Genomic DNA, 23,579 nt, shown 5'->3' on the forward strand with positions numbered 1-23,579 from the left:
CTAGGGGCTGTCTGTTGTTGTCTGGTGTATGGTCTTGAGTTGATTTAATAGTGGGGAATTATTGGCTTGTGTGTAAAAGTTAGATAGTGGTTGGCTTGCATATGAGACATGTTTTCTGAAGTAAGTTTACCTCCTTAAGGAATTAGCTGGTACTGAGAGGGCAGTCTCTCTCTGGATGTATAAGCACACCCTCCAACTCCCCTCCCAAAATATCAAAACATGAAAGATAAAGTAAAAAACATGATTAATACAGGGGTTATCTGGTTTTTGAAGGCTTATACTGGTGCTTTTTGGTTAGATTAACTCTGATAACTATTTCATCTTTGGAATTTTGTTTTGTTTAAACTTTTTATTTCTACACATTCAAGTTTAAGAAATTTTCCTATTCTATATATTTGGTGTATTTTTCTAGAAAACAAGTTTCTCAAGTTGCGCAAGTTTTTGTGTATTTGTTGGCACTCTCTTGTTCCTTTCTTTTGCTTTATTTTTCTAATCCTTTGAGTTCAATGTTTATTTCATTTAATTTTATTTTTTGTTTTGATATAAACATTAAAGCGTCTCAGTTTTCATCAGATTGCTATTTCAGTTGCATTCCTTAGCTTCTGACTTGTAGTGCTTTCATTAATTTTTTAAGATTTTTTTTATTTTATTAGTATTCGCCCTCTGACCCAAGTTACTTTTTAAAAAAATAGCAGATAGAATGGATTTCTTGTTTTTGGTTAATTCTAGTTTTATTGCATTGCAATTGTATAATTTTGTCTGTATTTTTTCATTATGGTTTTTACTGTGGTTTTCTTCGTGACTTAATACACGTATATGGTAATTTTTGTGACTATTCCATGTGTAGTTAAAAAGAAGCTGTTCTCTCTGAATGCAGAGTTATCTTCTAGCAATAAGGTAAACTTTATTATGTTTTTCATTCTCTTGATTGAAAGTGGAATGTTCCCTGTTGTTGGTGTTTGTCTGTTTCTCCATACATCTCATGGAATTTCTTCTTTGTAAAGATGGCTGCTATGATAAGTGGTACATAACTATTTATAATAGTTATAACTTTACTCGGAATTGAAGTGAATTGAATGCCTTTAGCATTTTAAAATACCCCCCTTTTTTTTAGTGATTTTAATGCTTTTTATTCCCTACTTCTTCACCAACATTTCCTAATCATCTCATAGATGAAGTTCATCTTCCAGTAGATTCTTTAAAAACAACTTGGAATTATGATGTTCTCTGAGTTCACCCATCTCACAAACTGGTTTTGTATAATTTTGTTACAAGATATGTAGTTTGGATGGTTATAAAATCCTTGACTCACACTTTCTTTCCTTCAGCTTCTGAAAAAAATGTTACTCTACTTGGTCTTACCTTTTTATCTTGTTCCCCTTTCTCCTCTGGGTCCTTTTTCTCTCTTGCTCTCTGCTGAACCTTTTGAGAGTCAGTTACGGAAATTACCCAACTTTTCTTCCTGAATACTTCGATGTGTATCATGTAAGAATATTCTTCTTTGTAATCATAATACAACTATCACACTACAGAAATTTAATATTAATATAATGCTAACTAATTATGTAATCTGTAATCAGATTTCCCCAGTTTTCACAAGTGTCCTTTATACCTGGATTTTTTTTTTTTTTCAATCCAGGATCCCATCAGGGATAACTTATTGCACTTAGTTGTTAAACCTTTTTGGTCTTTAATCTAGAAAAATTATTCATTTTTTTTCTTTTCTTTTTTGTCTTTTTATGTTACAATTTTTTTTTTTTTTGAGACAGGTTCACTGTTGTTGCTCAGGCTGGAGTACAATGATGCAATCTTGGCTCACTGCAGCCTTTGCCTCCTGGGTTCAAGCAATTCTCCTGACTCAGCCTCCCAAGTAGCTGGGATTACAGGCACCCGCCACAACACCCGGCTAATTTTTATATTTTAGAAGAGGTGGGGTTTTACTATGTTGGTCAGATGGGTCTTGAACTCCTGACCTCAGGTGATCTGCCTGCCTCGGCCTCCCAAAGTGCTGGGATTACAGATGTGAGCCACCGTGCCTGGCTGATACGGCCATTTTTTAAAAGTCAGCATTTTATAGGTTGCCTGTCAATTTGGATATGTGTAGTTTATTTGTGATTAGATATAAGTTAAGTGTATCATTAGCAAGTGTTTTGCATAGGTGATGTTGTGTCCCTCTCAGTGTAATACATCAGGAGATACATGATATATTTATCCCAAGGTTGTTTTGTTTTTCTCTTTTAAGTAGACTTTATTTTTTAGAGCGGTGGGTTTACAACATGATTGACCAGAAACCCACAATAAAATTGACCAGAAAGTACAGAAAGTTACCATATACAACCCACTCCATCCCAAACATGCATAGCCTCCCTGTCAACATCCAGCACTAGAGTGGTACATTTGTTACAGTTTTTAAACTTACATTGATCAATCATTATCACCCAAAGTCCATAGTTTACCATAGGGTTCATTCTTGATGTTGTACATTCTGTGGTTTTTGAAAAACGTGTAATGACATGTATCTTCCATTATAGTATCATACAGAATAGTTTAACTGCTCTAAAAATCCTTTGTGCTGGCCTTTTCACCCCTGCGCAATCACCAAATTTTTTTTTTTTTTTTTGAGATGGAGTTTTGCTCTTGTTGCCCAGGCTGGAGTGCAATGGCACGATCTCAGCTCACCGCAACCTCCACCTCCTGGTTCAAGCAGTTTTCCTGCCTCACCCTCCCAAGTAGCTAGGATTACAATCATGTGCCACCATGCCTGACTGATTTTGTATTTTTAGTAGACACGGGTTTCTCCATGTTGGTCAGGCTGGTCTCAAACTCCTAACCTCAGATGATCCACCTACCTCGGCCTCCCAAAGTGCTGGGATTACAGGCGTGAGCCACCACTCCCGGCCTGCAACCACCAATTTTTTTACTGACCTCATAGATTGCCTTTTCCAGAATGTCGTATAGTTGGAATCATAAAGTTTGTCGCTTTTTCTGATTGGCTTCTTTTACTTAGTAATTAGCATGTAAGGTTCTTCTGTATCTTTTTATGGCTTGATAGCTCATTTCTTTATAGTGCTGAATAATACTCTGTTGTCTAGATGTATCACAGTTTATCCATCCACCTATGGAAGGACATCTTGGTTGCTTCCAAGCTTTGATAATTATGAATAAAGCTGCTGTAAAAAGTGTAACATTTTGCATTCTCATCAGCACTTGGTAAGCATTCTTGTTGCTTCCAATCTGTGTGTCGTATTTGATGAGATGTCTGTTCAGGTCTTTTGCCTGGTGTTTAAATTTAATTGCTTTCTTACAGAGTTTTAAGAGTTATTTCTATATTTTGGATGACAGTTCTTTATTGTATATGTCAGCAGTCCTCAACCTTTTTGGCACTCGGGACTGGTTTTGTGGAAGACAATTTTTCCATCGACTGGAGTGGGGGCAGGTGGTTTTGGGGTGATTCAAGTGCATTACATTTATCATGCACTTTATTTCTATTATTACATTGTAATATATAATGAAATAATTGTACAACTCATCATAATGTAGAATCAGTGAGAGCCCTGAGCTTGTCTTCCTGCAATTAGACGGTCCCATCTGGGGGTTTTATGGGATACCGTGACAGATCATCAGGCCTTAGATTCTCCTAAGGAGTGTGCAACCTAGATCCCTCACATGCACATTTCACAATAAGGGTTCGTGCTTCTATGAGAATCTAATGCTGTCACTGATCTGACAGGATACAGAGCTTAGGCAGTAATGTGAGTGATGGGGAACAGCTGTAAATACAGATGAAGCTTAACTAACTTACCTGCCATTCACCTCATGCTGTGCAGCCCAATCTGACAGGCCACGGACCAGTATTCGGGGTTGGGGACCCCTGATATATATGATTTGCAAATATTTTCTCAGTGTCCGTGGCTTCTCTTTTCATTCTCTTGACAATGTCTTTCACAAAGCAAAAAGTTTTAATTTAGTGACTTTCAGCTTATCAATTTTTTCTTTTATGGATCATGCCTTTGGTGTCATGTCTAAAAAGTCATCACCATACCCAATGTCATATAGGTTTTCTCCTGTGTTACCTTTTAGAAAGTTTATAGTTTTGCATTTTGCATTTATGATGCATTTCAAGATAATTTTTGTGAAATGTATAAGGCCTATGTCTAGATTTACTTTTTTTCTTTTTTGCATGTGGATGTCTAGTTCTAGCATGACTTGTTGAAAAAATTTTTTCTCCATTGTATTGCCTTTGCTCCTTTTTCAAAGATCAGTTGACTATAGTTTTGTGGGTCTATGTTTGCACTCTCTAATTCTGTTCCATTGATGTATTTGTCTTTTCTTTCACCATTGCCACACTGTCTTGATTACTGTAGCTTTATAGTAAGTCTTCAAGTTGGTAGTGTTAGTCCTTCAGTTTGTTTTTCTCTGTCAGTATTGTGTTGCCTATATTGATTTTAGGTACGATGGAATATTATTCACAACTTTACTGATTCATAAGGTACACAGATATTTGGCTGAACATTATTTCTGGGTGTATCTGCGAGTATGTTTCCAAATGAGATTGATATTTGAATCTGTAGACTGAGTAAAGCAGATTGCCCTCTCTGTTGTGAGTGAGTAGGCCTTTTTTGAGGCCTTCCCTCTAGCTGGGACCTATACCATTGACACTTCGGTTCTTAGGCCTTTGAACTTAGACTACAACTTATAAAATGGTTCTCAAGCCTTTTTGGACTTGGACCAGAACTTATAAAATAGTTCTCAAGCCTTTGGACTTGGATTGGAACTATACCATGAGCTTTCCTGGTTTTACACCTTAGGCATAGCAGATTGTGGGACATTTCAGTCTGCATAATCACAGGAGCCAATTCCTTATTACAAATCTCTTTTTAGATATCTATTTATATGTATATATATGTACAGATATAATAAATTTATCCTATTGGGTTTTTTCCTCTGAATATATGAATAGTTTATGCACTACAATTACAGTATTGAGTATTCTGAATTTAACTATGTATGTACCTTTACCAGTGAGTTTTATATTATACTTTCAGATGATTTCTTATTGTGTGTTAGCATCCTTTTCTTTCAAGTTGAAAAATTCTCCTTAGCATTTCTGGTAAGGTAGATCTGGTATGAAGTCTTTCATCTTTTGTTTGTCTGCATATTTCTCCTTTGTGTTTGAAGAATAGCTTTGCTGGGTATAGTATTCTTAGTTGAAAATTGTTTCCTTTTTTTTTTTTCCTTCATATTCATTGAATATGTCATCTCATTCCTCTTGGCCTGTAAGGTTTCTACTGAGAAGTGTGCTGCCAGATGTATTGGAGCTCCTTCATTTGTTACCTGTTTCTTTTCTCTTATTGCTTTTAGGATCCTTTCTTTGTCCTTAACCTGTAAGAGTTTGATTTTATGCCTTGAAGGTAGTCTTATTTGGGTTGAATCTACTTGGTGTTCTTTGATGTTATAACTGCATATTTGTATCTTTCTCTAGGTTTGGAAAACTGTTTTTATTTCTTTGAATAAACTTTCTACCCCAATGTCTTTCTGTATTTCCCCTTTAAGGCCAATAACTCTTAGAATTGCCCTTTTGAGGCTGTTTTCCAGACTTTTAAGTGTACTTCATTCATTCTTTTTCACTCCTTTTTTCTTTTTCTCCCGAGTCTGTATTTTGAAATAGCCTATCTTTGAGCTAATTCTTTCTTCTGCTTGATCAATTCTGTTTACATAGTAATACATATTTTTGTTCATTAATTGAATATTTCAGCTTCGATATTTCTGTAGGATTCTTTAAATTATTTTAATCTCTTTGTTAAATTTCCCTGAAAGATTTATGAATTCCTTCTCTGTTTTTTTGAAGTTTGTTGAGATTCCTCAAAAAGCTGTTTGGAATTCCCTGGGAAGTCGTATATCTGTACTACTCCAGGATTGGTCACTGGTGCCTCATTTAGTCTCTTTGGTGAGGTCATCTTCTCCTGACTGTTCTTGATGCTTGTGGATGTTTTTCAGTGTCTGGGCATAGAAGAGTTAGATACTTCTTCCAGTCTTTGTAGTCTGGACTTGTTAGTATCCATCATTTTTCATAGGGCCTTCTAAGCTTTCAGAGTTAAAGTAATATCTAAGCCTGTGGTCACTGTAACCGTTTCAGCCCTAGAGGGCACTCTAAGCCCAGGTGTGCCGCAACTTCTGCACATTCCTGAATTCCCAGTCCTAATGGACTTAAAGGGAGAAGTTGCTGGGTTCCCAGGCAAAATCCCTCTTCTTCCCCCAAGTGGAATGAGTGTCTCTTTATGCTGGGCTGGCCGGAGTTGGGGAAGAGGTGACACAGACAATCTTGTGGCCACCATAGCTAGCCTCATGCTGGGTCATTTTTGAACTGCCATTGATGTTTACTGAAGGTCCAAGGCCACTTTAGTCAGCAGGTGATTAATCCTGTGGGGACTTGGGTCCATCCCCCCCAGGGCAGAGGATTCCCTTCTGTCGCAGGGTGGGTCTAGACGTGCCATGTGGGAACAAGAGCCTGGAATCGGGGGCCTTAGGATTCTGACTGGTGCTTTGTTTTACTGTGGCTGGGCTGGTGTCTGGATTGCAAGGCAAAGTCTCCTATACCCTTCCTCTCCTTCCCCCAAGTGGAAGAAGTCTCTACTCTGCACTGCCTAGAATTGGGGGAGGGGTGATGCAGGCATTCCCATGGCCACCACAGCTGGTGTCACACTTGGTTGTAGTACCCTGGGCCCACAGCCTCTGCTGAGACCAGCACAGCACTGAGGCTTACCCAAAGAGTACAGTTGCTATGGTCTGGCTGCCACTGACATTTATTGGGAGCCCAAGGCCACTTTATTCAGCCAGTAGTGAAGCCGACTAGGACTCAGATTTCTCCCACTAGGGCAGCAGATATCTCTCTGTCTGTTCAAGGATGGTCTAAATGCCCCCTGTGGGCACCAATAGATTTCTGTCCAGTGCTGTGTTCCACTGTGACAGGGCAATGTGGAGTTCCAGTGCAAAGTCCCACAATTTCACTCTCCCTCCCCAAAGCACAAAGATTATCTCTCTGGGGTGTGCTGCCTGGGCTTGGGAGAGGGATGGTATAGACAGTTCAAGACTGTCCTTCCTACCTTCTTCAATGCATCTTTTCTTGTTAGGCTAAAACCAGGTACTGTGATCTCTTAACTGATTTAGTTCTTATGAAGGTGCTTTTTTGTGTGAATAGTTACTCAGTTTGATATTCTTGCAGGTCTAGGTGGTGATTGCTGGAAGATTCTGTTTGGCCACCTTTTCATACATTTCTCTGTTTTATGCAGTCCTCATCTAACTCTGTACTTTGAGTGGCCTCCAAAGCCAATTCAGTCTCAGATTTTTATTTTTTCAATAACAGGTAAAATGAAGTGTTATTTTTTATTTCCTTGTTTTGCCATAGGTATGAACGGTAAGTGCTTTTATTTGCTCTCTTTATTGATCTATATTTTTTTGAGGGTATATGGAGATATTGGAATTTAAATGGTTGTCATTATTCTATGAGAACCTAGAATTTTAGCCCTTTAAGTATTTTACTGCCAAATTTCTTAGTAGCTGTTAGGTTAGACCACATAAAATTGCAATTTTTGTAGCTCAAGAAATTTTGAATATCACCAGTTTTATATGGTTCTACCTGATAGAAACATAAGCTTTTTAGTATAATTTCAAGTTGATAAAGTCTACATTTTTATCAACTTTACTGAGGTATAATTTATATACAATAAAATGCATACATCTAGTGTACAGTTTAGTGGGTATTTACAGTTGTTTACACTTATGTAACCACCACCACTATCAAGATATAGAACATTTTTCTCCAGAAAGCTTGCTTGTACCCCTTTGCACTCATCCCCACACCCTACTCCAGGCAGCCTCTAAACTGCTCTCTGTCATTAGATTAGATTTGTAAAGACCACATTTTAAAACTGACCTATGGATCTTGTGTGATTTGAAGCTTGCACACCTTGACTCTCCATCCTCTCTATATGTCCACTAGGCTCAGGGGTTTTTCTTTTGAGAATAGGTCCACTCATCTTCTGCCTAGTACTTTAAACTTCATGTACCTTGAACTAAGGTACATCTCTGAAGATTCATTCTGCTTTTCTCTTTCATGTCTTTGCTTATGCTGTCCTTTCTGCCTAGAAAGTTTCCACTCAACTTCACTTTCCTGGCTTATTCCTACTTACCTTTCTAAAATCAATTTATATTGCTGATTTTAGGTTGGGTTAGGTACTTCATTTATAGAAATAACTATCTTTGTTTATCTGTTAATCTCTATCAATCATGTTTTTTATTATTATATATAATAATTATTTGTGTCCTTTACTGAGGTAACAGTAGCTTCTTGAGGTTAAGAATTATGCCTTCTGCAATTTGGCCATCATGCACCTCTACACATGATACGTACTTAATAAATGTTTAATTCATGCTTAATAAGTTTCAACTTCTGCATATAGAGTTAAAACTAAATCTACATAGTATAAGTTAAAGAAGTCTTACGTAATAGGAACTAAGAAAAACTGAAGTTGAACTAATGGGTTCCTATAAGCGTGAAGGAGAAATGGGCATAGTTCCCTTGGACTGTAGTTGTACTTGCTGAAACCAGTTTTGCGTGAATTCTTTGCTCTTCAATTCTTCTTTTGCCATATATTTTTGGAACTTCACCAAACAATGTCTGTGGAGAATGATAAAGTAGCTTTGTGTAAAGTGTGAGCTATATGTAGTAAATTAAGTACAAATAAGAAGAAAAACGAGCTCTCTCTCTCTATATATATACACAAATATATATACAGATATATACACAAACATACACACACACACACACACGCACACACACACACTCATCCTGACTTTGTTATCATAAACCAAGAGGGACCTCAAGAACAGCTGTTGGGTTATCTGTCTACTACTAGCAAAGCCAGCTCGAAATTAACTGTGACTACTATTCCTTCTGGATGTTGTCACTGCATAGTAGACTTATGTAAGCTTTGCTGGAGGAAGTTTTAGTCAAGAGAGAAGTTCAGTGAAACATGTACAGGCACATCTGTAATCCTGAAAAAAACGTATTTTTTATTTACTAAACATAATTTGTGATCATTCTTTATTGTGTAGTAATTTTTAAAATTTTGAAAGTGCTACAAGGTGCTCAAACTTAGTTTGACATTTTCAAAGCAGAAATCTTAAATTTGAAAGTTTCCCATCTTGATTAATAAAAGCCAGTTTTTTCTGTTTTATTTTATAGTCATACACAGTATGTTAAAATACAGCCTTATTTTTATTTGTAGTGTATGCAGAGAATATTTCCAAAATGGTGGGAAGAGAAAAGCACTTGAGAAAGATGAAAAAAGAGCTGTACTTGCCACTAAGACCACTCCAGCCTTAAATATGCATGAGTCTTCTAAACTTGAAGGTCATTTAACCAACCTCAGCTTTACAAACCCTGAATTTATAACTGAGTAAGTATACTTTCTCTACTTTGATTATCCTGGATAACTATTAATGTAAAATAATGCAGTGGTTCATACTAAACAATGAGCAGTTTACTTGCTTTTCCAGTAGTTACATAATAGGCTGAGAAATGCAGTTAGGTAATATTATTAAATTAAAAACTAGCGTAAAATTGTAAGAGCTATCTGGAAAACTAGTGGTTCTGTAGCATGTGTTGTTCTAACTGGAAAATGAAAAAGAATAGTTCCATAAATATGATTATATGATTATATATTATGTTATATAATTATGTATATTACATATATGTTATGGCTATATGTGTATATATAACATAATTGTTATAATAGTATTATAGTTATAATGTACAGTGTAATATATAATTATATAACAATATGTAATTCTTATGTAATTATCAAAACAAAGAATCAAAACAGAAAAATCCAATTAAACCATTTAAAGTGGCTATCCACTAAGAATTTACGAATAAGGAAAAATAATGGAAGGTTATTAATAAAACCAGTTGCCATTGTTTTATTGTTGATAAGCAAATCTGCCTGCTAGTAAGATTATATGCATATAGGCACAAATTTTGTAAGTACATGACTATTATAATACAATTAATTATTAGTACAGGCATACCTCATTTATTGTGCTTTGCTTTATTGTACTTCGCAGATACTACATTTTTTACAAATTGAAAGTTTGTGGCAACCCTGAGTCAAGCAAGTCCTTTGGCACCATTTTCCCAATAGCATATACTCACTGTGGCTCTGTGATATGATTTAACTGTGTCCCTACCCAAATCTCATCTTGAGTTGTAGGTCCAATAATCTCATGTGTTGTGGGAGGGACCTCGTGGGAAATAATTGAATCATGGCAATGGTCTCCCCCATACTGTTCCCGTGGTAGTGAATAAGGCTCATGAGATCTGATGGTTTTTATAAGGGGTTTCCCCTTTTGCTTGGCCCTCGTTCTCTCTTGCCTGCTACCGTGTAAGATGTGCCTTTCTCCTTCCACCATGATTGTGAGGCCTCCCCAGCAACATGGAGCTATGAGTCCATTAAACCTCTTTTTCTTTATAAATTACCCAGGCTCAGGGATGTCTTTATCAGCAGCATGAAAATGCACTAATACACTGTCACATTTTGGTAATTCTCACAATATTTCAAACTTTTTCATTATTATGATGTCTGTTTTGGTGATCTGTGATCAGTGATCTTTGATGTTACTGTCGAGATTGTTTAGGGGCACCATGTAGGACAGTGAACTTATCATCCATATAAGACAGTGAACTTATTCAATAAATGTCATATGTGTTCTAACTGCTCCATGGATCCACTGTTCCCCAGTCTCTCTCCCCTCTCCTCTCTCCCTACTCCTCCTTCTACCCCTCCCGCCCTTCCCTCTCTCTTCCCCCTCACCCCCAGGCCTCTCTATTCCATAAGACACTAGGGAAATTTGGCCAGTTAATAAACCTACAATGACTTTCAAGTATTCAAGTAAAAAGAGGCACATGTCTCTGACTCTAAATCAAAAGCTAGAAGTAATTAAACTTAGGTAGGCATGTCAAAAGTTGATATAGGCTGAAAGCTAGGCCTTTTCTGCCAAAGAGTTAACCGAGTTGTGAATTCAAAGGAAAAGTCATTTTCTTTTCTTTTCTTTATTTTATTTTATGTTATGTTATGTTATGTTATTTTTTTATTTTATTTTATTTTATTTGAGACAGAGTCTTGCTCTGTCGCCCAGGCTGGAGTGCAGTAGCGCGATCTTGGCTAACCGCAAGCTCTGCCTTCCGGGTTCATGCCATTCTCCTGCCTCAGCCTCCCAAGTAGCTGGGACTACAGATGCTCGCCACCACGCCCAGCCAATTTTTGTATTTTTAGTAGAGACGGGGTTTCACCATGTTGGCCAGGATGGTCTGTATCTCTTGACCTCGTGATCTGCCTGCCTCGGCCTCCCAAAGTGAAGGAAAAGTTATTTTTAAAATTAGAAGTGCTATTCAGTGAACATGGAAATGAGAAGAAAGTAAAACAACTTTATTGCTGATGTGGAGAAAGTTTGAGTGGTCTGGATACAAGATGAAACCAACCACAGCATTTCCTTAAGCCAATGCCTAATCCAGAGCAAGAGTCTAATTCTCTTCAATTCTTTGAAGGCTAAGAGAGGTGAGGAAGCTTCAGAAGAAAGTTTGAAGCTAGCAGAGGTTGGTTCATGAGGTCTAAGAAGCCATCTCCATGACATAAAGTGCAAGGTGAAGCAGCAAGTGGTGATTTAGAAGCTGTAGCAAGTTATCCAGAAGATCTACCAAAGACCATTCATGGAGGTGGCTATAGTAAACAACTGATTTTTAATGTAGATTTAAAAGCCTTCTATTGGAAGAAGAAGATACCTTTTAGGACTTTCTTGGCTAGAGATCAGAAGTCAATACCTGACTTCAGAGCTTCAAAGGACAGGCAGCCTTTCTTGTTAGGGGCTAATGCAGCGGGTGACTTTACATTGAAGCCAGTGTTCATTTACCATTTGGAAATCCTAGGACCCTTAAGAATTATGCTGAAGCTACTCTGCCTGTGCTCTGTAAATGGAACAAAGCCTAGATGACAGCACATCTGTTTAAAGAACAGTTTACTGAATATTTAAAGCCTACTGTTGAGACCTGCTGCTCAGAAAAAAATATTCCTTTCTTTTTTTTTCTTTTTTGAGACGGAGTCTTGCTCTGTCACCCAGGCTGGAGTGCAGTGGCGTGATCTCGGCTCTCTGCAAGCTCCCCCTCCCAGGTTCACGCCATTCCCCTGCCTCAGCCTCCGAGTAGCTGGGACACAGGCGCGCACCACCACGCCCGGCTAATTTTTTACATTTTTAGTAGAGACGGGGTTTCACCGTGTTAGCCAGGACGGTCTTGATCTCCTGACCTCGTGATCCGCCCACCTCGGCCTCCCAAAGTGCTGGGATTACAGGCATGAGCCACCGCGCCTGGCAAAATATTCCTTTCAAAATATTACTGCCCTTTGATAATGTACCAGGTCATCCAAGAACTCAGATAGATATGTACAAAGAGATGAATGTTGTTTTCATGCCTGCTAATACAACATCCATTCTGCAGCCCATGGAACAAGGAGTAATTCAGACTTTCAGGTCATATTATTTTATTTTTTTATTTTTGGAGACAGGGGTCTCACTCCGTTGCCCAGGCTGGAGTGGAGTGGCATGATCACAGCTCACAGGAGGCTTGACCTCCTGGGCTCAAGTGACCCTCCCACCTCAGTCTCCCCAGTAGCTGGCACCACAAGCATGTACCCACCACCATGCCCAGCTAACTTTTTTTTATTTTTTGTAGAGTGTTGCCCAAGCAGGTCTCAAATTTCTGGGCTGAAGCAATCCTCCCGTCTTAGCCTCCCGAAGTGCTGGGATTACAGGCGTGAGTCACTGAGCCTGGCTCAAGTCATGTTATTTAAGAAATACATTTTATAAGGCTGTAGCTGTCATAGCAGTTTCTCTGATGGATCTGGGCAAAGTCCATTAAAACCTTCTGGAAAGGACTCATCATTCTAGATGCCATTAAGAACATTTGTGATTCATGGGAGCAGGTCAGAATAACGTGAATATGAGTTTGGAAGGAGTTTATTCCAAGCCTCATGGATGAAATAACTGCAGATGTGGTGGGGAAAAAAAGTAATAGAACTAGAATTAGAAGTGGAGCTTGAAGATGGGACTGAATTGCTGCAATTTCATGATAAAACTTGAATGGATGAGGAGTTGTTTCTTATGGATGAGCAAAGGAAGTGTTTTTTTGAGATGGCATCTACTGGTGAAGATGCTGTGAACATTGTTAGAATGACAAAGGATTTTGAATATTACATAAAAGTTGATAAAGCAGTGGTTGGGTTTAAGAGGACTAACCAATTTTAAAAGAAATTCTTTGAGTAAAATGCTGTCAAGCAGCATCACATGCTGAGGCTGCAGAGAAGTAATTCATGATAGCTACAGTCAATGTATGTGGCAAACTTTAGTGTTGTCTTATTTTTAGAAATTCTGATAGCACCCCAGCTTTCAGCAACCATCGTGCTGATCAGTCAGCAGCCATGAGTATCAAGGCAAAGCTTCCACCAGTAAAAAGATTACAACTTGCTGGAGGCTTAAATGATCACTAGCATTTTTTAGCCATAAAGTATTTTAAAATTAAGGTATGAACACTGTTTTTTAGACAATGCTATTGCACGCTTAATAGACTACAGTGTAGTGGAACATAACTTATATGCACTAAAAAACCAAAAAAAATGTGTAACTTGCTTTATTGCAGTAGTCTGGAACCAAAGCTGTAGTATCGCTGAGGTACTTAACTGCAATATTAAAATTGTTCCCATACCCTTTTACCCTATTGGTTTGTAGTATCAAGTGTATTTTATTAATTACTTGAAAATGCTAAACTTGAATAGTTTTATAAATATTCTTGATAGACACAGAAAATAATTATGAAAGTAAGATACTCTTAAGCAGTTCCAAAACTATAGATAACAACAAGCATTACTTTTGGTTACTTTGATTTTAAATCATATTGAAAATATCTAGTTTTAAGCAATTACATTTAAAAATCAAAATATCTTTAATTACTTCTGTAGGGAAGCATAAGGCATCTTTACCTTTATTCAGAGGTTACTACCAAGCATATAATGCATAATGACTTACTAAACATCCTTTAACTCATACGTTATGGGCATTCTTAAACATTAATATTTTAAGTGTTGGCCAGTTAAAGAAATTATATAGTTATACTTCTATCAAACACAGATATGTATGGAAAATATCAGCTTTAGATTTCTATATATTTCTTTTTTACAGCTCTGTTATATTGTTGAGATTCCCTTATTTATTGAGTCATTGTTACTGTATTTTCCTTTGATTCTTTAAGCATGATTTCCTTAAATTTGTTGAATATTTTTAAGACTGGGCATATCGATTGACTCATGCCTGTAATCCCAGCACTTTGGGAGGCCAAGACAGGTGGATTGCTTGAGTCCAGGAGTTCAAGACCAACCTGGACAACATGACAAAACCTGTCTCTAAAAAAAATAACAAAAAAGCCAGGTGTGCTGGCATGTGCCTGTGGTCCCAGCTACTCGGGAGGCTAAGGCAGAAGGATCACTTGAGCCTGGGAGGTGGAGGTTGCAGTGAGTAGAGATCATACCACTCACTGTACTCCAGCCTGGGTGACAGAGTGAGACCCTGTCTTAAAAAAAAAAAAGTATATATAAAATATATATAATATATAAATGATATATATCATATAAATAATATATAATATTTATTATATATGTATGTATGTATACTTTCTTAAATTTGTGTGTGTGTGTGTGTGTGTGTGTATATATATATTTTGTAATCACTGCCTTAAAGTTTTTGTCTGTTTAATCCAACATTTGGGCTCACTCAGAGTCAATTTCCATTTACTGCTTTTTTCCCCCTGAGTATGGACTATGGTTTTCTGGTTTTTTTGGCATGTCTCATAATTTTTGGTTAAAAAGTATAGACACTGTCATGGATTTTTTCCCCCACAAGGGTTAGTGGTAGTGGTTGTTTCTCAGTAATTTGCGTAGACTTAATCTGTGGAATCTGTCTCCCTTATTATGCTTAGTTGTTTTTTTTTTTTCCAGAGGTGGAGAGGGTTGTTATTTTTTATTTTTTAGGCTGATTTCCTAGGGGTTGCACCAGTATCTGTGTAATTTAGTAGCCAAACAATGATAGATCAGAGGTTGCGCTCAAACACCTCAGTCAGTAAGGCTTCCACCCTCTTCCAGTAGAGTGTGTCTTGATGGGGGAGTGCATTAAACATTGAGGTGCTTTTCAAATCTGCCTCAACTTTTACTTTCTTCTAGGCCCTCTTGGGTTTTCTCTGCATATTCACATAGCCTCCCCATCAGCCATGGCTTTGTGGGGAGCTTATCTCACTCCTCTGTACCTGTCTCATTTCCAGGATCTTTGTTAAATTTCTAACTAGTCCTCCATTCTGCAGCTCAACCCAACCACAACTGCAGTCTGAAACTAGCATAGCTACTGACTTTCTATACTTGTTTCTTCCAAGTTTGCTGCTTTTACTGACACTGCTCTGTGTAGGTTTTATACCCTTTGCTCCAAATCAAGTTAGCCGCCTCTAGCAGTAAAGCTGCTATTTTTTAACAGCCAGGTCTGTCCTGGAGGAAGTTTCATACCAGCTAAGCAGGGGTTGGGGGTGGTGAGAGCAGCTCCAGGCAAAGATAGGGCAGATCCTTACTGTTCCTAAACTAGGTTCAGCTGGTTTTTATGAATAAACACTTTTCATCTTATTTGCCTTTGTTTGAGCCCTGAAGTAGTTGTTTTTGATGATTTTATCCAGTTTTATAGTTGTTTCTTGAATCGTGGAGGGGATTAACTTAGTATTGAAATGTAGCAGTAAAATGATTTAGCCCTGGATGGCTTGGTTTAGATTTTGTTCATTATAAAAACTCTGAACTCCTTAATATAGCATCAGTCCCCATTGTGTGTGTGTGTGTGTGTGTGTGTGTGTGTGTGTGTGTGTGTGTGTGTATGCGTTCTCATTCTTTCTTCTCCTCCCACTATTCTTGCAGCCTGTATTCTGGTTACATGGACCTATTTTAAATTCCTCTAGTGTGGTACATGTTTGTTCTCACTTTCTGGCAATTGCAAATGGGATACATTGTAATTCTGATAAATTATTGTTGTATTTTATATTAGACTATATTCGAAGCATGTTCTCTTCCAGAACTTTGTAGAACTTCCCAAAACAATTGATACTCTTTGATACCAGTATTGAACTTTATAACTCTGTTGTGGTATTTATATTGTGTTAAAATTCACTGTTGAACATTTTTCTAACTACAAATGAAATTGAGGTATGAAAAATTTGCCATAGAACAGATATTATAGACATAGAAAAAAAGATCACTTAATCCTGGTTACATTTAGGTACATTTCTTTATATTCTTTTTACTAGGCATTGTTATTTACACAAAAGACGCTATGTTGCATAAAGTATTTTGTAAACTTCTCTTCCCATGCCACTAGACTGCTGTTTTGCATAATATTTCATCATGAAAATCTACCACTGTATGTGTCTAAATATAAAATGATCTGAAATACCAAGTAATACTCCATTTTTCCAAAGAGAAATCTTTCTCTCAAGCATACATACCCCACATACCACTTTTAAATATGTAGATGAAATAAGGGTCAGATGTTTACTGGTTTAGTCACAGATACTGTCATATAGGAAGATGTGTATCCTTTACTATCAAAATCTATTCAACTTTTTAGTTTAGATAGCAAGTTCAGATATCAAGAGTTACCTTCTTTTCAGGCTTATCTCCAAATATCTTTCAAGTCATTTGATATCTGGGTTCAGATAGCAAGGATTCACATCGTAAAGATATATTTTTTTACACTTAGATTTCATGCATATCAAATTTTTGTTACTACTGGAGTCACCTTTAAGTCATCTATATCTCAGAATTTAGATATAGCACTTTTTGAATATGTGTATAACATGATTACTGGAAATTTTATCCCAAACCCCAATTACCCATTCCCCTAACACTAGGAAAGCTGTGTGTCTACTTCTCTTTCATTGTATACACATATATTTGTAATTATCACAAAATACTTTGCTGACTTTTTAAAAGCATTTATAATTTTTCAAAATATTCAAATATACTACATATTTGGCCATAAAACACACCTTAACCAATTTGAAAGATCATTTTACAAAGTATGCCTTCTCTCACACTACAACAGAATTAAACTAGAAATCAGTAACAGAGAACTGAAGAGTCCCAAAATATTTGTAGATCTAACATCACACCTCTAAATAGCACAAGAGTCAGATAAGAAGTCTCAAAAGAATTAGAAAATGTTTTTGAACTAACTGAAAATGAAAATACATCTCATCAAATTTGTAGTGTGACAGTACTTAGAGGGAAATCTGTAGCATTGAATGCACATGTTAGAAAAGGTGTAAAATCAATATGATAAGCATCTATATTTGGAAACTAGAAAAGTAAGAGCAAATTATCTAAATAAGCAGAAGAAAAGAAAAATTAGAACAGAAATTAATGAAATTGAAAACAGGAAAACAATAGAGAAAATCAGTGAAACCAAAAGGTTTCATTTGAAAAGATCAACAAAATTGATAGACCGGTAGCCAAGCTAACCAACAAAAAAGGAGATAAGACACAAATTACTAATACCAGAAATGAAAGAGAGCTCATCATTACTGATTCCATCAATAGTAAAAGAATAAAAAGGAATATTATGAACAATTCTACCACTACATATTTGATAACTTGGATGAAATGGACTGGTTCCTTGAAAGATACAGTCTACTGAAACTCAGACAAGGAGATATAGATAATATGGAAAGCCTATATCTGTTACAGAAATTGAAGAAATAATTAACTGCCTTTTAAAACAGGCAGCACCAGGCCCAGATGGTTTCACTGGTGAAATCTACCAAGCATTTAAGGAAAGAAGAATACCAGTTCTTTACAGTCTGTTCCTGAAAACAGAATCAGAGGGAACTCTTTCTAACTCATTCTGTGAGGCCAGCAGAATGAAGTTTAAGACACTGAACCAGTTTTCCCATTCCAAATCTGAATTAACATTTTCTTGTTCCTGACTGATGTATAAACATGATTATTAGATAATGACTGAATCTGTATTTGGGGGTTAAGTTACACTTTGGTTGCTGGTGATGGAAACAAACCTAAGGCCAGTAGGAAATTGGAGAATTTATCTAGTTGCCTGATGACATGGCTTTTTAATATCATCTTTTTAAAAACTAATAATATGATCTTATATTTTTTATTTATTTTTTATTTTTTTGGAGACGGAGTCTCACTCTGTAGCCCAGGCTAGAGTACAAGTGGCACATTCTAGGCTTACTACAACCTCTGCCTCCCAGGTCCTGTTTCAAGCAGTTCTTCTGCCTCAGCCTCCCAAGTAGCTGGGATTACAGGTGCACAACCACCATGCCCAGCTAATTTTTTGTATTTTTAGTAGAGATGGGGTTTCACCATGTTGGCCCAGGCTAGTCTTGAACTCCTGATCTGCCTGCCTCAGCCTCCCAAAGTGCTGGGATTACAGGAGTGAGCCACCGCGCCCGGCCCAGTGTGATCTTTTAAAGAAAACATCCAATAATTGCTACTGGAAAGCTGTACTTCAACGTATAATTACCAAATTGGTACTAAATGTCTTTGCTTCTGTGCGGGGGCAGGGAGATATGGTGGAACCAAGTTTATGAAGTGATTTCTTACTAGGTAAGCAACCAAGGTACACTGTGTGAAGTCCTTTCAGGCCAGTGTTAGTTTTCCCCAAAACAGTCTTCGTTGTTCAAAGTAAAAAAAATGAGAGGGCTGAATAGCATAGAGACTTTGTAGGGCTCAAACATAAGCTGATGCTCTCTTTTTTGAAGGACAGTATGGTAGAATCTTGCTTTTATGAATTGTTCTTTCATTGGACGTTTAGGTTGTTTCCTTTCTCACAGCTGTTTTATTTCAGCAATAAAATCTTTGGGCTTGAGTTTGCATGTATTTGGGATGGATTCCCAGAAGTGGATTTTTAGGTTGAAGAGTATAAATGGCCTCTTGTACATATTACTGAATTCCTTTCCAGAAAGATAACATTAATTCCGTTATCTCTAGCAGTATAAATGCCCATTTAGCCAAAACTCACTAGCATTAAGTATTTTCATTTTTTCACTCTTAACATGATGGAATAAAATGGTATCCCATCTGATATGATTTGGCTGTGTCCCCACCCAAATGTCATCTTGAATTGTAGTTCCCATAATCCCCACATGTCATAGGAGGGACCTGGTGGGAGGTAATTAAATCATGGGGGTGGTTACCCCCATGCCATTGTTCTCATGATACCAAGTGAGTTTTCACAAGATCTCATAGTTTTATAAGGGGCTTTTCCCCCTTTTGCTCAGCACTTCTCCTTGCTGCCACCTGGTGAGGAAGGACATGTTTGCTTCCCCTTCCACCATGATTGTAAGTTTCCTGAGGCTTTCCCAGCCATGCTGAACTGTGAGTCAATTAAACCTCTTTCCTTTATAAGTTACCCAGTCTTGGGTATGTCTTTATTAGTAGTGTGATAACAGGCTAATACAGTAAATTGGTACCACAGAAAGTGGAGTGTTGCTATAAAGATACCCAAAAATGTGGGAGCAACTTTGGAACTGGGTAACAGGCAGACCTTGGAACAGTTTGGAGGGCTCAGAAGAAGACAGGAAAATGTGGGAATGCTTGGAACTTCCTAGAGACTTGGGGGGCTCAGAAGATAAGAACATGTGGGAAAGTTTGGAACTTCCTAGGGACTTGTCAAATGGCTTTGATCAAAATGCTGGTAGTGATATGGACAATGAAGTCCAGGCTGAGGCTGAGGTGGTCTCAGCTGGAGATGGGGAACTTGTTGGAAACTGGAGGAAGGGTCACTCATCCTATGCAAAGAGACTAGCAGCATTTTGCCCCTGCCCCAGAGGTCTGTGGAACTTTGGACTTGAGAGAGATGATTTAAAGTATCTGGTGGTAGAAATGTCTAAGTGGCAAAGTGCTCAAGAGGAAGCAGAGCATAAAAGTTTGGAAAATTTGCAGCCTGATGATGCTATAGAAAATAAAAAGCCGTGTTCTAGGGATAAATTCAAGCTGGCTACAGAAATTTGCATAGGTAACGCGAAGCCCAGTGTGAATCACCAAGACAATGGGGAAAATGCCTCCAGGGCACATCAGAGACCTTCACAGCAGCCCCTCTCATCACAGGCCCAGAAACCTAGGAAGGAAAAATGGTTTCATGGGCTGATCCCAGGACCCCCCTGCCCTGTGCAGCCTCGAGACACGGTGCCCTGTGTCCCAGCTGGTTCAACTCCAGCTATGGCTAAAAGGGGCCAATGTACAGTTCAGGCCATTGCTTTAGAGTATGTAAATCCCAAGACTTGATGGTTTCCACGTGGTGTTGAGCCTGTGGGTGCATACAAAGTGTGTGAATAGAAGAATTGAGGTTTGGGAACCTCTGCCTAGATTTCAGAGGGTGTATGGAAACATCTGAATGTCCAGGCAGAAGTTTGCTGCAGGGGTGGAACCCTCATGGAGAACCTCTGCTAGGGCAGTGTGGAAGGGAAATGTGGTCTTGGAGCCCCCACACAGAGTCCTTACTGGGGCACTGCCTAGCAGAGTTGTAGGAAGAGAGACACCATCCTCCAGATCCTAGAATGGGTAGATCCACCAGCAGCTTGCCTCGTGGACCTGGAAGAGCCACAGACACTCAACACCAGCCTGTGAAAGCAGCCAGGAGAGGGGCTGTACCCTACAAAGCCACAGGGGTGGAGCTGCTCAAGGCCATGGGAGGCCATCTCTTGCATCAGCATGACCTGGATGTGAGACATGGAGTCCAAGGAGATCATTTTGGAACTTGGAGGTTTACTGACTGCCCTATTGGATTTTGGACTTATATGGAACCTGTAGCCCCTTTGTTTTGGCCAGTTTCTCCCATTTGGAATGGGTGTGTTTACCCAGTGCCTGTACCCCCATTGTATCTAGGAAGTAATCAACTTGCTTTTAATTTTACAGGCTCATAGGCAGAAGGAACTTGCCTTGTCTCAGATGAGACTTTGAACTTGGACTTTGGGTTAATAATGGAATGAGTTAAGACTTCGAGGAACTGTAGGGAAGGCATGATGGTGTCTTGAAATGTGAGGACATGACATTTGGGAGGGGCTGGGGTAAAATGATGTGGTCTGGCATTGTCCCCACCCAAATCTCATCTTGAATTCTAGTTCCCGTAATCCCCATGTGTTGTGGGAAGGACCTAGTGGGAGGTAATTGAATAATGGGGCAATTACCCCCATGCTGCTGTTCTCATGATAGTGAGTGAGTTCTCACAACATCTGATGGTTTTATTAATGGGCTTATAAAACCCCTTGCTCTGCACTTCTCCTTGCTGCCACCATGTGAAGAAGGACGTGTTTGCTTCTCCTTCTGCCATGATTGTGTTTCCTGAGGCCTCCCCAGCCATGCTGAATTGTGAGTCAATTAAACCTATTTCTTTTATAAATTGACCCATCTCGGGTATGTCTTTATTAGCAGCATGAGAACAGACTAATACACCATTGTATTGTGTACATTTCTAACAGATACATAAAATACAACAAGGAAAAGCACATTTGTAAAATAGAAGGAAAATAGTGTGAAATTGGGAAAGTAAAATGCATTCTGTGAAATTCTAGTACTTGCCATGGCAGAAGTATGGCATGCATGTCATCATCACACTTTCCAAAATCTATGATAAACATAGGTAATTTATCATAGGATCATTCCTACAGAGCCTGGACTTGGCCTCAGAATGCTTTACGCACAGCACTCTAGAGCATTACCAGTAGTCAGTTTGAGAAAAGAAATTCATCCTCATCTGCCATTTATGTCCATTACCCTTGCTATAAATAGGAATACAGTTTTGACTTTAAGCTTCTTGGCAACTAAGTCATGGCTGTGAATAGGATCATTTCTTCATTTCCTTTTTTGCTGTTTTTTAGAATTATCTGTTTGGGGATATTAAGTGTTTACCGTTTGAGTTCTGTAGTACTCAAGATATACTTGATACATGTAGTTATTGGAGGAGGGGCTTTAACACAGGCTTCTCAGGTGAAAGAATGAAAGACAGACAAAAGGAAAGAAGGATGGAAAGAATGGAAGGACATATTTAGAATAGCAGGGTCATGTTTTTATAACAATCTACTTGAGATTGTTAACTGGAAAAAAGGAAGAGGAGAAGGACTAGTGGCAGTCAGTCAAAGGAAAGAGTACAAAACATGCTAGATGGTCACTGCCAATCCAAGAGTCTTACTATAGGCCTTATCTCCATTCTGCCTTAAGATATAAAATATTGGACATATTCTTAAAAGATTTGTGACAAAGAGGTAATGTAATGCATGACAATAGGAAATTATCTAATAAAAAGGTCTGAATTAGATATTAATGATTTTTGCTAGTTCAGTTTATAACAGTTTAAATGTGATTTTTTAATATCCTTTTTAATGTTCTGTGGCTTAGGAGTTTTTTTTTTTTTTAAGTTAGCTGTTAATTTCTGTTCAGTTTTAACATTCTTTTTATTTTCTTGGACTTTTTAATATTGGAGGTGATCCTAGTGAGCAAAAGATGTACCAGTAGTAAAGGAGGAAGTTAAATGTCCTTTTTTTTTTTTTTTAAGATGTTACAGTAGTAAAGGAGGAAGTTAAATTTGTTGTTGTTGTTTGTTTGTTTTTTGAGACGGAGTCTTGCTCTGTTGCCAGTCTGGAGTGCAATGGCGTGATCTGGGCTCACTGCAACCTCCGACTCCCTGATTCAAGCAATTCTCCTACCTCAGCCTGCCAAGTAGCTGGGATTACAGGCATGTGCCACCACACCCAGCTAATTTTTTTATATTTAGTAGAGATGGGGTTTCACCATGTTGGCCAGGATGGTCTCAATCTCCTGACCTCATGATCCACCCGCCTCAGCCTCCCAAAATGTTGGGATTACAGGCGTGAGCCACTGCACCTGGCAGTTAAATGTCTTTTTAACATAATGTCTTTGGATCCTTAGGGTATCACTTTTCCAGCCAGAAACTCCTATGGCTGGTGGCGCCTTTGCCCAAGTTTTGCTTGAGCCCTCTGGGCTCATTTTGCCAAATCAGCCTGGCAGGCTGTTATCAGCTTATGCTGCTGGTCCAGATCCCATGCCTGCCAAGGGCGAGCCAGGTGCAAAGTGGCAAGGAGTGTGTTGAGTGAGCAATGGGCCACTGCACACAGCCAGGCATGCCAGCTGCTGTGGCGGGGCAGGCAGCTCCAGACAAGCCTGCTGCTGGATCCAGTGTACCACAGGCAGTTTCCACTATTCTCCCACGTCTGAACAAGGGGAATGCAGGGTGTCTGGAAGCATGAAGACACCAGAAACCCCAAAGCCCCAAGGAGGGTTTCATAGCCTTGGCTCAGGGAGCCCATCAGTCTGGGCTCCCCGAGGGGCCGCAGCTCTTCCCTCCTTGTTGCCTGCAACGTGTCAAGCCGGGTAGGAGGCCATTTCAGCCCCCTATTTTGTTACAGCTCTTTCAGT

The 23,579-nt window shown here is 38.5% G+C and overlaps 1 protein-coding gene across 1 annotated transcript in view; it reads left to right on the plus strand.

Moving 5' to 3' along the window:
• The window catches only part of BMT2 (base methyltransferase of 25S rRNA 2 homolog), an 876,684-nt gene that overhangs the window by 786,699 nt on the left and 66,406 nt on the right, over nt 1-23,579 (plus strand). Inside the window, exon 4 of the mRNA XM_050782647.1 lies at nt 9,288-9,458. Coding sequence (XP_050638604.1) covers nt 9,288-9,458 — 171 coding nt within the window. The remainder of the gene's footprint in view (nt 1-9,287; nt 9,459-23,579) is intronic.

The sequence above is a fragment of the Macaca thibetana genome, chromosome 3 (genome assembly GCF_024542745.1).
Source record: "Macaca thibetana thibetana isolate TM-01 chromosome 3, ASM2454274v1, whole genome shotgun sequence".
In the NCBI taxonomy this organism is placed as follows: domain Eukaryota; kingdom Metazoa; phylum Chordata; class Mammalia; order Primates; family Cercopithecidae; genus Macaca; species Macaca thibetana.